The following is a 10,282-nucleotide window of genomic DNA, read 5'->3' on the forward strand; positions in this document are numbered from 1 at the left end:
GAATAAGCTCCTAATTCAACGAAAGGATTCCCATACCTTTAATGAATTAATAATGTTTACAAAATAATAATAATTAATCATAATCATAAATAAAAAAAATAAAATCATAACCAAACACTTCCACTGAAAATAAACTAAAACAAAATAATAAATTTTTAAAAGTCCATTTGCATCAATGTTTTTAATTGTGGTGAATCAAAAAAAAAAAAATTGAACAAACTATTTATAAAATATATATATATAAAAAATCCTAATAAATTAGGTAGAGTTTGATTATTACGACATTTCACTATTTTTTTCTTTATATAAAACACTCTGCGTGAAAAACGATGGAATCATTGCTTCTCCTTTTCCTCTTTTAATCATAACCCTATTTTCACTATGCAATAATTAGGTTGACTTTCGAATAAAAGTTCGGAAATTTGTCTAAATAACGAAGTAGTAAAAATTTGAAGAAATTATCTTTCTAATCCTCTCGAAATATGCATTGTTGTGATATGTATAAATATAACAAACCAATAAAATATTTATAACTCGTAAAGAAAAATGAAAAAGTATATAAAGGTGGGTAACCTTTTCTGTAAACATTTCAAACTTTGTCTTTTATTTTCATCGTAATCTTTCCATCTATCAAATATAAAACATCTTGAAAAAGTTTTATTTAAACTTGGTAGTTAAATCTAAACAAATGTTGACCAATGAATCTTTAAAAAAAAAATTATTTGACTGTGTAATCAAATCTTACCAATCATGCACCAAAAAAATAAGTCATTTAGATTTGATTATCTGAATCTAAAAATCTAAACGGTTAAATCTAGACATAAACAATCAAATTGAAACGAACGTGTAACCAAATTAAACAAACAATAGTCAAATCTGAACGATTGTATACCAAATATATTATTCAAGCGTTGTTGATGAGACATTTTTATCATTTTCATTGTAAACCTATGGGTTTTCTGTTTTCGAAATTATTCTATACAATATAAATATTTTGTAATTTTATTACATTTATTAAAAGAAAGATACGTTTTTAGCCTATCGACTCATTTGATTCCTAAGTTTCCAAGAGTATCTTTTTAGTCCTTCAACTTTTAAAAATAGTTTTAAAAGATCTTATTTCTTATTTAATTATAAAAACTGGTTATATAATATTTAAATTAGAAAAAGAATATTTTAGGAAAGTATGATTGTTTGAAATTATTTTTCTAATTCAAAATGTCATGATTGTCTAATAAAAAGTACAAATATAAAACAACTTGGAGATCTTTTAAAATTTATGGACTAAACACATCTTCCAAACTTTATAACTAAAAATGTATTTTTCTAAAAGAAAGAGAGGGAGAAATTTCATCTTTCACAATCTACACTTTTTTGACAATCCATCAAAATTAACTTTTTTTTTTTTTAGCACATCCAAACTATCTTTTTCTTTTGTTTAGAGTTATTGATGAGTTTCTAAGAGACCGAAATTGTGTGTAAGCTTCAACATATTTTACATAATATTTTCTAATGTAATTATTTAGATCAAGATTGATGAGCAATGGAAAGACGTTAAATTTTAATCTACTTCTGGGTTTCAATCTCAACTAGAAATGACCCAGTGCTTGCAAAATGAATGATATTGTAACACAATGAAGAAAATAATAAATCCCACCGCTTCCCATGAATCAGTTCGTCTATAAATGTTTTTACAAATAATTACACAAAACGGGATTTGATCCCGTGCAGCAATTGAGCCTTGCAAGCTCAAATGGTGATGATTTGATTTTGATTTTTTTTTTTTAGTTTTATAGTTACAAACGATGGAGGAAATGGGATTTTTTTTTTAATGAAATGATATATAACTAATTATGTACGACTATAATTAAAGCTTACGAATATATATTATGTATATATATAACTTAATATTTACCTAGTCAGTCAGTTATCGTTGCTGGAGATTGACTCGGGAAGTTTGAAAGTAGGAGGTTTGTCAACACCCCGTCTAGAGTATTCTCTCCATCGACGAGCAGCAGCTGCAGCTCTCTTTGCTCGTTCATTTGTTTCCTCTTCTGCACCAATTTAAAACTAGTTTTTAGATCATTTCTTTGAAAAACGGAATTAACTATACATTTTAACATGTCAGTTATCGATACTGATATTTCAATGAACTGAAATCCTCGAAACTAGAGGAAGGGTCGATAGAATTGTTGATAATGTAATACACATAATGATTTTCTTTTCTCATATTCAAAATCACTATAAACCACTTCTTTAATCACTCAAAATTAACTTAATATTGGAGTTTACACTTCTACATGCAATTTTCACATCATCAAATTTAGTTTTGAATGATTAAAAATATATTTCAAAGTAGTTTCAAAATGGCAAAAGTGATTTTGACCAAATGTTAGTCTTAATTCCCAAACATATACCATAAAAACCAAAATATTTAAGCTCTATTTAGTAACTATTTGATTTTTTAAAATTTTTTAGTTTTTGAAAGATAAGCTTCCAAGACACTATTCTGCTGGGCCTCAAATCCTTCATACACATAAAAGAAAGGGTAGAAAGCCGCATAATATGCCAAGGAGAGCTAAGAAGAGAGGGAAAGAAACACATGAGGGCCCGCACGAGGCATGGATATAAATAAGGAATGTTTATTAGGGGTAGAAAAACGAGGTCTTGATTTTGGTGGAAGCTATCGTAGGCTTTTAGAAGAAGATGCCGTCTCGAAGGAGCTTGGTGTTCTTTTACTATTTCTATCATATGTTGCTTTTATTACTTGTTATTTTGTGCTCTTATGTGTTTGAGAACTTTCGATCATTTTATTAATATATTACAGCAGAGTACTATCTCTGTTTTGGCCTTATTGTTGAGGCTTTGTTGAATTTCAAATTTAGTATCTTAACATACTCCTACTGTCTACCTATTGAGTTCTCTTTTAGTTCTCAAAAACCAACCTAAGTCTTAAAAACTAACAAATATGTATATTGTATTCTTAAAAAATGTTCTTGTTTTAAGAATTCAACCAAGAACTCAAATACCTTTTAAAGAAATGTGAAAATGGGGAGGAAACAAACATAACTAAAAAACAAATTTGTTATCAACGACCTAAATTATAATTCATAAATTTTCCAGTTTCTACCTATAGGCTCGTGATGTCGGACTCTAAAGTTACTTAAAATGTTAGTTTTAATACCATGACTAACTTCAAGAATGTTATGTATATTATGAAGATCTAAACAGTATATCTATCGTAAATGTTATCAACAAGTTCATTTAATCGAGATGTCTACCTCAACATCATATTGATCAAAAGTATGATCCCACGTAAGGAAGCAGACAAATTTAAAACTATAAATAAATTGAGAAATTAATGAAGGTTGTTAGTCAATCATTACCTGAATTTCTTTGATCTTTAGGCCTACCCCAAAGATTGCTCCAGTATGAATCATCGGTATCAGAATTCTTCTTCTTTTTCATCATCCTCACTTTTGCTTTTTCCTGCAAAAGATGAAGTTTATAAAGCTCCAAATATTAGAAAACAGAAATTAAGAGCAAAAAAATCATAGATCATGCACTCGTAAGTATAAAACCTACCAAGACTTTTGCTTGCCTCTTTTCCCATCGAGAACTTGCCTGCAGCATTAGTAGCAAATAATTTATTGTTATTGTTATTGTTTCAATAGAAACTCACTTTAGCAAGATGTTTAATTTTTGTACTAAGCAAAAGGAGAGTTCATAATATGAAGTAAATTAGTGTTGGGTAGATTTCAAACTCAAACTTGGATTCGTAGGATAAAAGAGAAATTAATTGGAGTTAGTTACAATAGGCATCAAATTGTATAAGTCAGTCTCAAAAGGAGACTGCGGTAGACTAGAAATTTCCAAACCAACGTAAATAAAAAGGTTATTTTCTTTAAATTAATTTATAATCATGTTTACCAAACACTAAAAACAGTTTAGATTCCCACCTAATCAATGATTATACGTAGGATAAATCAAAAATCAATCCCAAACACAATCTTAAAATGTTCATACCAATCTAAAAACATCCACAGCTGATGATCCCATTCCGGACAGCATAAATGCAACCTGACCATAAACATTCCAATTAGAAATCTTGATTTCTCAAAAGAAGAAACGGAACCCTTCCTCTAGAAACTTCAAATTGCTTGACTAAGCATCGAACTTACAAGTCTAGTTTGAAAACGAGAGGAAGGAATTGATGAATTGTTCAAACATACCATTCATAAACAGTCATTTTTTAAAAAATAAAATAAAATATGGAAATATAAGACTTCTCATAGATAAAATGAAAAGAGATGCACAAAGTATAGAAAATCTAGGAAATACAAAGTTATGAATATTGCTATGAATTCATACGTTCACTCTTTCGACCCTGCGCATTTCATCTTCGAGCAGAGATAATTGTGCAGCTGAAGTCCAATGGATGCAATCGACTGGACTGGCGAGGGAGGAGAAAACATTAGTCAATGCATCAGGCAGAATTTAAAGCCTGAATATGAAAAATCAGTAATTGAATAGGCTGACAAATGCCCGATGAAAGAAGAGAAACATTTCAAATAAGTAGTTGAACTCAAACCCGTGGTAAGAATGATGGATATCAAGGAATAAATTGGTCAAAGTATATGATCTCAAGTATAGTCTTCAACTATCACTTTCTTAACCAAATTATAGCATGAATGCTTGTACTAAAGTTTTGAATTGGAGTACAACTTAAAAATAAATCTAACAACAAAATTTAACAATTCCCACGCTATGAACCTCAAAATTTGGAGAATAGGGAGCGGTCAGTTCAGAGTCAGATCTGCATAGAGTGAGCTTACCAACTATCAATTGCTTCTTGGACTCGTTGTTGATTTCCACACTGGCTGTACACACGAGCTCGTCCGAAATCTTCTTCTATTCCAAAGACATCGGGGGCCACATTGGCACAATTTTTGCAGCCTGGAAATATGTTAGCAAGATCTTAGATGATTCAACGTTATCAGGAAACTGAAAGAGCAATCTACTTAGGTATATTGTTAGGATATCACTTCTGGTAACCAAATCAGTAGGTTGTGAACGACTTTGAAATGTCTTTTATGCTTGCATATGCTTCAAAGGATGTTCTGATGGTACTTGTGGAGAAACTACCCGAATCAAACAGATGGCAAAGGGAAAATCATTGCAACTTCGAGAGACCTAACCATTAGTTTGAAATAACTTTTGAAGAGAATTTTAAATTATAATAATATTTATTTTAAAAAAAGGTGGAGTCAAGAGTGAAAACACTTCTTCACAAATGGGAAGAAGCACTAATTAAGTGTTGATGGTGTGTTATTTGACTTTTCAAAATTACTTTTCAATATCAAACTAAATACTCTGAACAGTTGAAAAAGAGACTAAATGCACATTTCACCTTTCAAAAAATCATCTCAAACCCACCACACCAAGAGAACTACAAGGGTAGAATAACATACGAGAAAACTCAGTCACATACCTATACAGCTGAATTCATCAACAAAAGCAAGATCCTTTGTGCTTGAATCGTCTATAAAAGGGTTAATTGCAGTCAAAGCATATCCATGAATTTCATCATAAACCAACCGCTGGACTGGGTCACTAAGCACCTGCAAGGTAGCATTTTTATCTATGACAAAGGTCGGGAAAAAAAAAACTTATTTTCTAATCTTAAAATATGTGTCATCTGAATTTGTGGATGAAATTTTGTTTAAATAAAAAATATTATTATTTTATTCAGAATTGGATTCCCACATTGCTTAGAAAGCAAAGTGGAAGCTCTGTTAAATACCTATACTTTGAGTTATAAGTTTGGGCCTCAAAGGGACCCTTAGGGACACCTAAGTTTTAGAAAGGGTGAGGAAATAGTCAAATGTGACTTTGTCAATATCTCCACACGTTCGCCATCCACCTAGACATAATAATAGATTTATCTTTTTGCGTTAATTTTGAAACGATTTTCTTAATTAATTTTTTACTGTTACAGAACCGTTACCACGTTTGACCATTACGTTCTTGCTCCACTATATACATCACACTTCCTTTCTCATTTGAAACTATCGAATTGAAATTAAAAAAAAAAAAAAAAAAAACTATTCTCTAATTTCCTTGAATTTTGAGTAAGTATCCAAAAAGTGTTGGTTTTCTGTTTGGTTTCAGTGAACATCCGAACGACGAACATAGGCTATTTTATCTTGGGGATGATGGGACAATTCCAGAATTGTTTGCATACCGAACAAAGTCATGAAACGTCCTAAAGAAAGTGAGATCCACAACTTAGTCATACTACTAATGTGTTTCTATTTTGCAGATTTATTCTTCTGACGTATAGCTCATTGAAATGCACCAACAGAATTCTTCGTAGTTCAACTCGAGAAGCCCAGTATGCTACATTTCAGTTACAGGAGCAAAAAACTAAATCTAGTGGTGATAGCTAGTTGGACCAAGACCATAGTCCAACCATAGTCCAATGTTGAAATTTCCAATTCGTCCCTACGGTACAAAAATTCATCAAAACCCCAATAAATCTTAATAACATTTTTGCAACAGGAAATAAAAGTTCATAAACTGTAAATTGTTACATGCTATAATTCAAGGTTGAAATTATTAACAATTTCAAAGTACATAAGTTAATTTGTAATAGTTAACAAAGTACATGAGTTAATTCGTTACAAAATAAGGTTGGAGACATATATTGCTTCCGGAACCTCTCCTACCCATTTTTTTATTATTATTGTGGATTCTTCTTCTACTCTATTCATGATTGGTTCCAACTTTATTAGCCGTAGTATAAGTACAAAGCTTAAAGCATTTAGCATCCTTTGAATTTGATATCCTACCTCATAGACTTCATTGATGAACATACAGAAATTCGTGGTATCTTGATCATCACCACTCAAATCTGGATGGCACTCTTTCATACAATTATAATAGGCCTTCTTAATCTGTTCTGGGCTGGCATCTGGAAGCTATAAACGAAAAATAAAACCATTTCATTACAGACACTAAACATGTAATCACAAATTCATATGGGAAAGAAAATTGCAGAAAGGAAAAGGAGAATATAATCAGCCAGAACAATGCCAGTGCAACAAACACCATGAGAATGTAACTGAATACGAAAAAAATACTTAAAATGTGTGTTTGCTAGAACTTCCAAGCCAAAGTAGTTTCTCTACAATCTACAGTTGTAACATACATATAACATTTTAAAATTTTCATTTGATACAAATGCACGTTCTAATGTTTAGGGTGCGTGGATTATCTAAAAAGTGATCCTCAAACAATCCGGCCAACTCGACGACATCAATAAACTTATAATTAAAACCACTTTTAACTAAACATACATAAAGCCCAAAGTATTTTAATAAAAGAAATTACAAACTAAAAGTGCTTTAAGATAAAAATATTTTAAAGAAAGATACTTAAACTAAAAGTACTGTCACACCCGCCCACCCTTTATTCTTCATTTCAAAGAGTTTTCCCATTTAACTTGATAAAAAATTATCAAGAGTATTTAACAAATGCATTTAAGTTCAGCATTTTATTACAAGTATGCTAAGTACTTTTTCACAATAACTTCTAAACTTATGAGTATCCAACAAACTGTAACCATATCTCTCTCATAAAGTAATCAGAAATCAGCATTCAACAGTTTTAACAATTCAAACTCGGCAAAAAAAAATGTAAAATCAAGAACAAGAAAAGAAGAATCCAAGGAAGCAACCAAAAATGGCAACACAATTCCGGATTCTCATCACAAATTAGCCACTAAATGTTCATATCCAATCTAAGTAAAACAACCAAGAAAGAAAGGGAGAGATAACCCAACAGATTTGAACACGAAAACAAAATCCAGATAAAAAATAAAAACAGCATATATACCAATCCTAAAACAGCATAATAATCATCGGCAACGGACTCCGTTGATGCCGAATCCCTTGCGGCGACCTTCAAACTGCTGCAGTTCCGTCTGGCAGGGCCGCGGCCAATAGCGGCGGAAGGCTTAGGAAGAGAACGCCATGGAGTTAGAAGAATGGGAGGTTGAGATTGGAGTTTGATGGTTTCCGTACAAACAGGAGAGAGCAAGTGAGCCATTGGAGAGGTTGAGTTTTGAGTTGAAAATGAAGTAGAATAAAACGAGGGGGAAGAGGGGAGGGGTAAAAATGGAAAGAAAATTGATATTTTTAGGAGATATTTGGAAATTATGAGGAGGAAGAAATTTTGACGTGGAAGGGTTGGTGATGAGGTGGCGGATTGTGAGCCACTCGAATGTGGAAGAAATTAGATAAATATAAGAAGGAATAGAAGAGGCGGGAGTTACGTAGAAGCAACCCACGTGTCGGCTTGTGGATTATTGTCGCCTCACGTGCTATGATGCCGTCTTCACTCTTGAGTTTCTGAACCCAACTAACCTACTTCGGTTCACGACGGTTCGGTTTGATTTTGGGCTGGGCTTAATATAACAAAATTAGTAAATTTTCTTGGGCTGGGCTTAATAATAACTAAAGTTGAAAGATCCATACAAATGATTAGCAAAATGAGTGTTTGGATGCAAAACCAATTTTGAGCTTTCTTGATTTTTTTTTTTTTTAAACGCATATGTACTCGATGTTTTAAAACCGTTAAGAATAATAATTTTTTGTTGTTAAAAAATGTTAAGAGAGTCTTTTTTTTATAGTCGTAAATGTTTAATATATTTGATATATTTTTAATATATTTATCAGTAGTATGTTTTATTTCAGAGTTTTTTCAAAAATATAACACCTCCAAAATATTTAAACTATATAGAATAATTTTTAAAACGAAAAAAATCCACAAGCCAACAATGAAAAATACTAAAAAATGCCTAGTCAACATGCCATTAATTAGCCACTTGTGCGCGTAATATGTAACGCCCGACAATTTCGGTTTCCTTTTTGTTTTGACCATTAATATTAATACTAAAGTGTGTTTATTATTAGTATTAAACTAAAGTTTTTTTTTTTGTATTAATTTTGAAGTTAGGGGGTGAAATAAATTATTGGCTTAACAAATAAATGGCCTTGGAAAGGGTCAAAGGTGGTTATTGGAGGAGAGAGGAAAGAGGGTTTTAAAGATTTCTTTTATTATTTTTATTTCTTTTAAAAAGAGGCCTTGGGACTCGTGCGTAAAGAGGAAGAGGAAAATTTTTCAAAGAAAGAAAAAGGGGGAAAAAATTTTCCTATTGAAACCCTAGCCGCCGCACGCCGCCGCACGCCGCCGCCGCCGCCGCCGCCGCGAACCCGAGCCGCCAAGCATCCTTCTCTGTTCAGCAGCGCAGCCGAGCCGCAATCGCAACCGAGCCGTCGCCGAGCTTCCAGCCGCGCCAGGAGAATCGTCCAAGCCGATCTGCGCAGCCGAGCGTCCGTCGGAGCAGCCGTCTCTCGCACGCCGAAGCCGAGTCGAAGCCGCCTCCGCGCGTCCGCAGCCAACCCGTCAGCCAGCCGAGTCGCGCCGCTTCGATCCGACGCAAGCGCAGCCGAAACGCCAGTCGGTAGCCGTCGCCGAGCGAAGCCGCGGTAGCCGGACCACCAACAGCCGCCGCGCCGCCCGAAATCCGGAAGCCGAAGCCTCGCGCGCAAGGGTCCGACCGAAGACCCGCCCCGCGACCCGAACCGACGCGCGCCACCTTCCGGAAACCCGACCCGCGCCCGCGTGCACCCGTGCGTGAGCCGCGCCCGCGTGTGAAGCCGCGCCGCGCGCTTTTGTGTAGCCGAGCCGCGTCTCCCCTGTTGCAAGCCGAGCCGCGTCTCCCCCTGTTGCAAGCCGAGCCGCACGCGAAATCCCTGTACCGAGCCGAGCCGCGTCTGCCCAAGCCGAGCCGGTCCTGTCTTCTTCCAGCCGAGCCGCCAGGACTAAATTGGCTCCATCCACCTATATTTTGGTAAGCTAATTAATTATTGTGGTCTTTCCGGTAAGACTCCATGCTCGGACGTTAGTTAAATTAATTTGGATCTAAATTAAATTATTTTCCTCAAGGGACGTCTTGGACCAAGAAATTACTGCAGCGCGGGATTTCTTCAGTAGGGGCTCGAGCACTGCAACCTCCTTCTAGGGTAAGCTATTTCAATTGAGTCTCGAACCGTTAGTCGTTGGCGACCTATTTACAATTTTGACTCATTAAACAGTTAGGACTTCGTCGCTTGGAAAGCGTACTGCCTCGCCGTTAGGACTCGACAAGTAGATCTCCAGGTAAGAGATTCTACTACTAGTTTCATGTTTGAAGTATGAGACTGTGTATGCCCTATGT

General features: G+C 34.4%; 1 protein-coding gene across 1 annotated transcript; it reads right to left on the reverse strand.

The window, feature by feature from the left end:
- Positions 1 to 1,635: 1,635 nt before the first annotated feature.
- On the reverse strand, positions 1,636 to 8,156 carry LOC103493004 (chaperone protein dnaJ C76, chloroplastic). Its single transcript, XM_008453620.3, has 9 exons — positions 7,897 to 8,156; positions 6,852 to 6,980; positions 5,492 to 5,621; positions 4,836 to 4,956; positions 4,372 to 4,453; positions 4,027 to 4,080; positions 3,586 to 3,624; positions 3,387 to 3,489; positions 1,636 to 2,054 (listed from the first exon to the last, which is right to left on the reverse strand). Exons 1-9 carry the CDS (start codon positions 8,107 to 8,109, stop codon positions 1,924 to 1,926), a joined length of 1,002 nt encoding a protein of 333 aa, XP_008451842.1. The 5' UTR covers positions 8,110 to 8,156; the 3' UTR covers positions 1,636 to 1,923.
- Positions 8,157 to 10,282: the final 2,126 nt, after the last annotated feature.

This window comes from Cucumis melo, chromosome 5 (genome assembly GCF_025177605.1).
Source record: "Cucumis melo cultivar AY chromosome 5, USDA_Cmelo_AY_1.0, whole genome shotgun sequence".
Classification (NCBI taxonomy): Eukaryota; Viridiplantae; Streptophyta; class Magnoliopsida; order Cucurbitales; family Cucurbitaceae; genus Cucumis; species Cucumis melo.

Bases quoted from the DNA above. Each gene is read 5' to 3' on its own strand.
- LOC103493004 (XM_008453620.3), bottom strand. From the start codon at position 8,109: ATGGCTCACTTGCTCTCTCCTGTTTGTACGGAAACCATCAAACTCCAA. The intron at 5,622-6,851 runs GTAGGATATCAA...GCTACCTTGCAG, and splicing joins TCATCAATGAAGTCTATGAG to GTGCTTAGTGACCCAGTCCA. The intron at 3,490-3,585 runs GTAGGTTTTATA...CATCTTTTGCAG, and splicing joins AGAGGCAAGCAAAAGTCTTG to GAAAAAGCAAAAGTGAGGAT.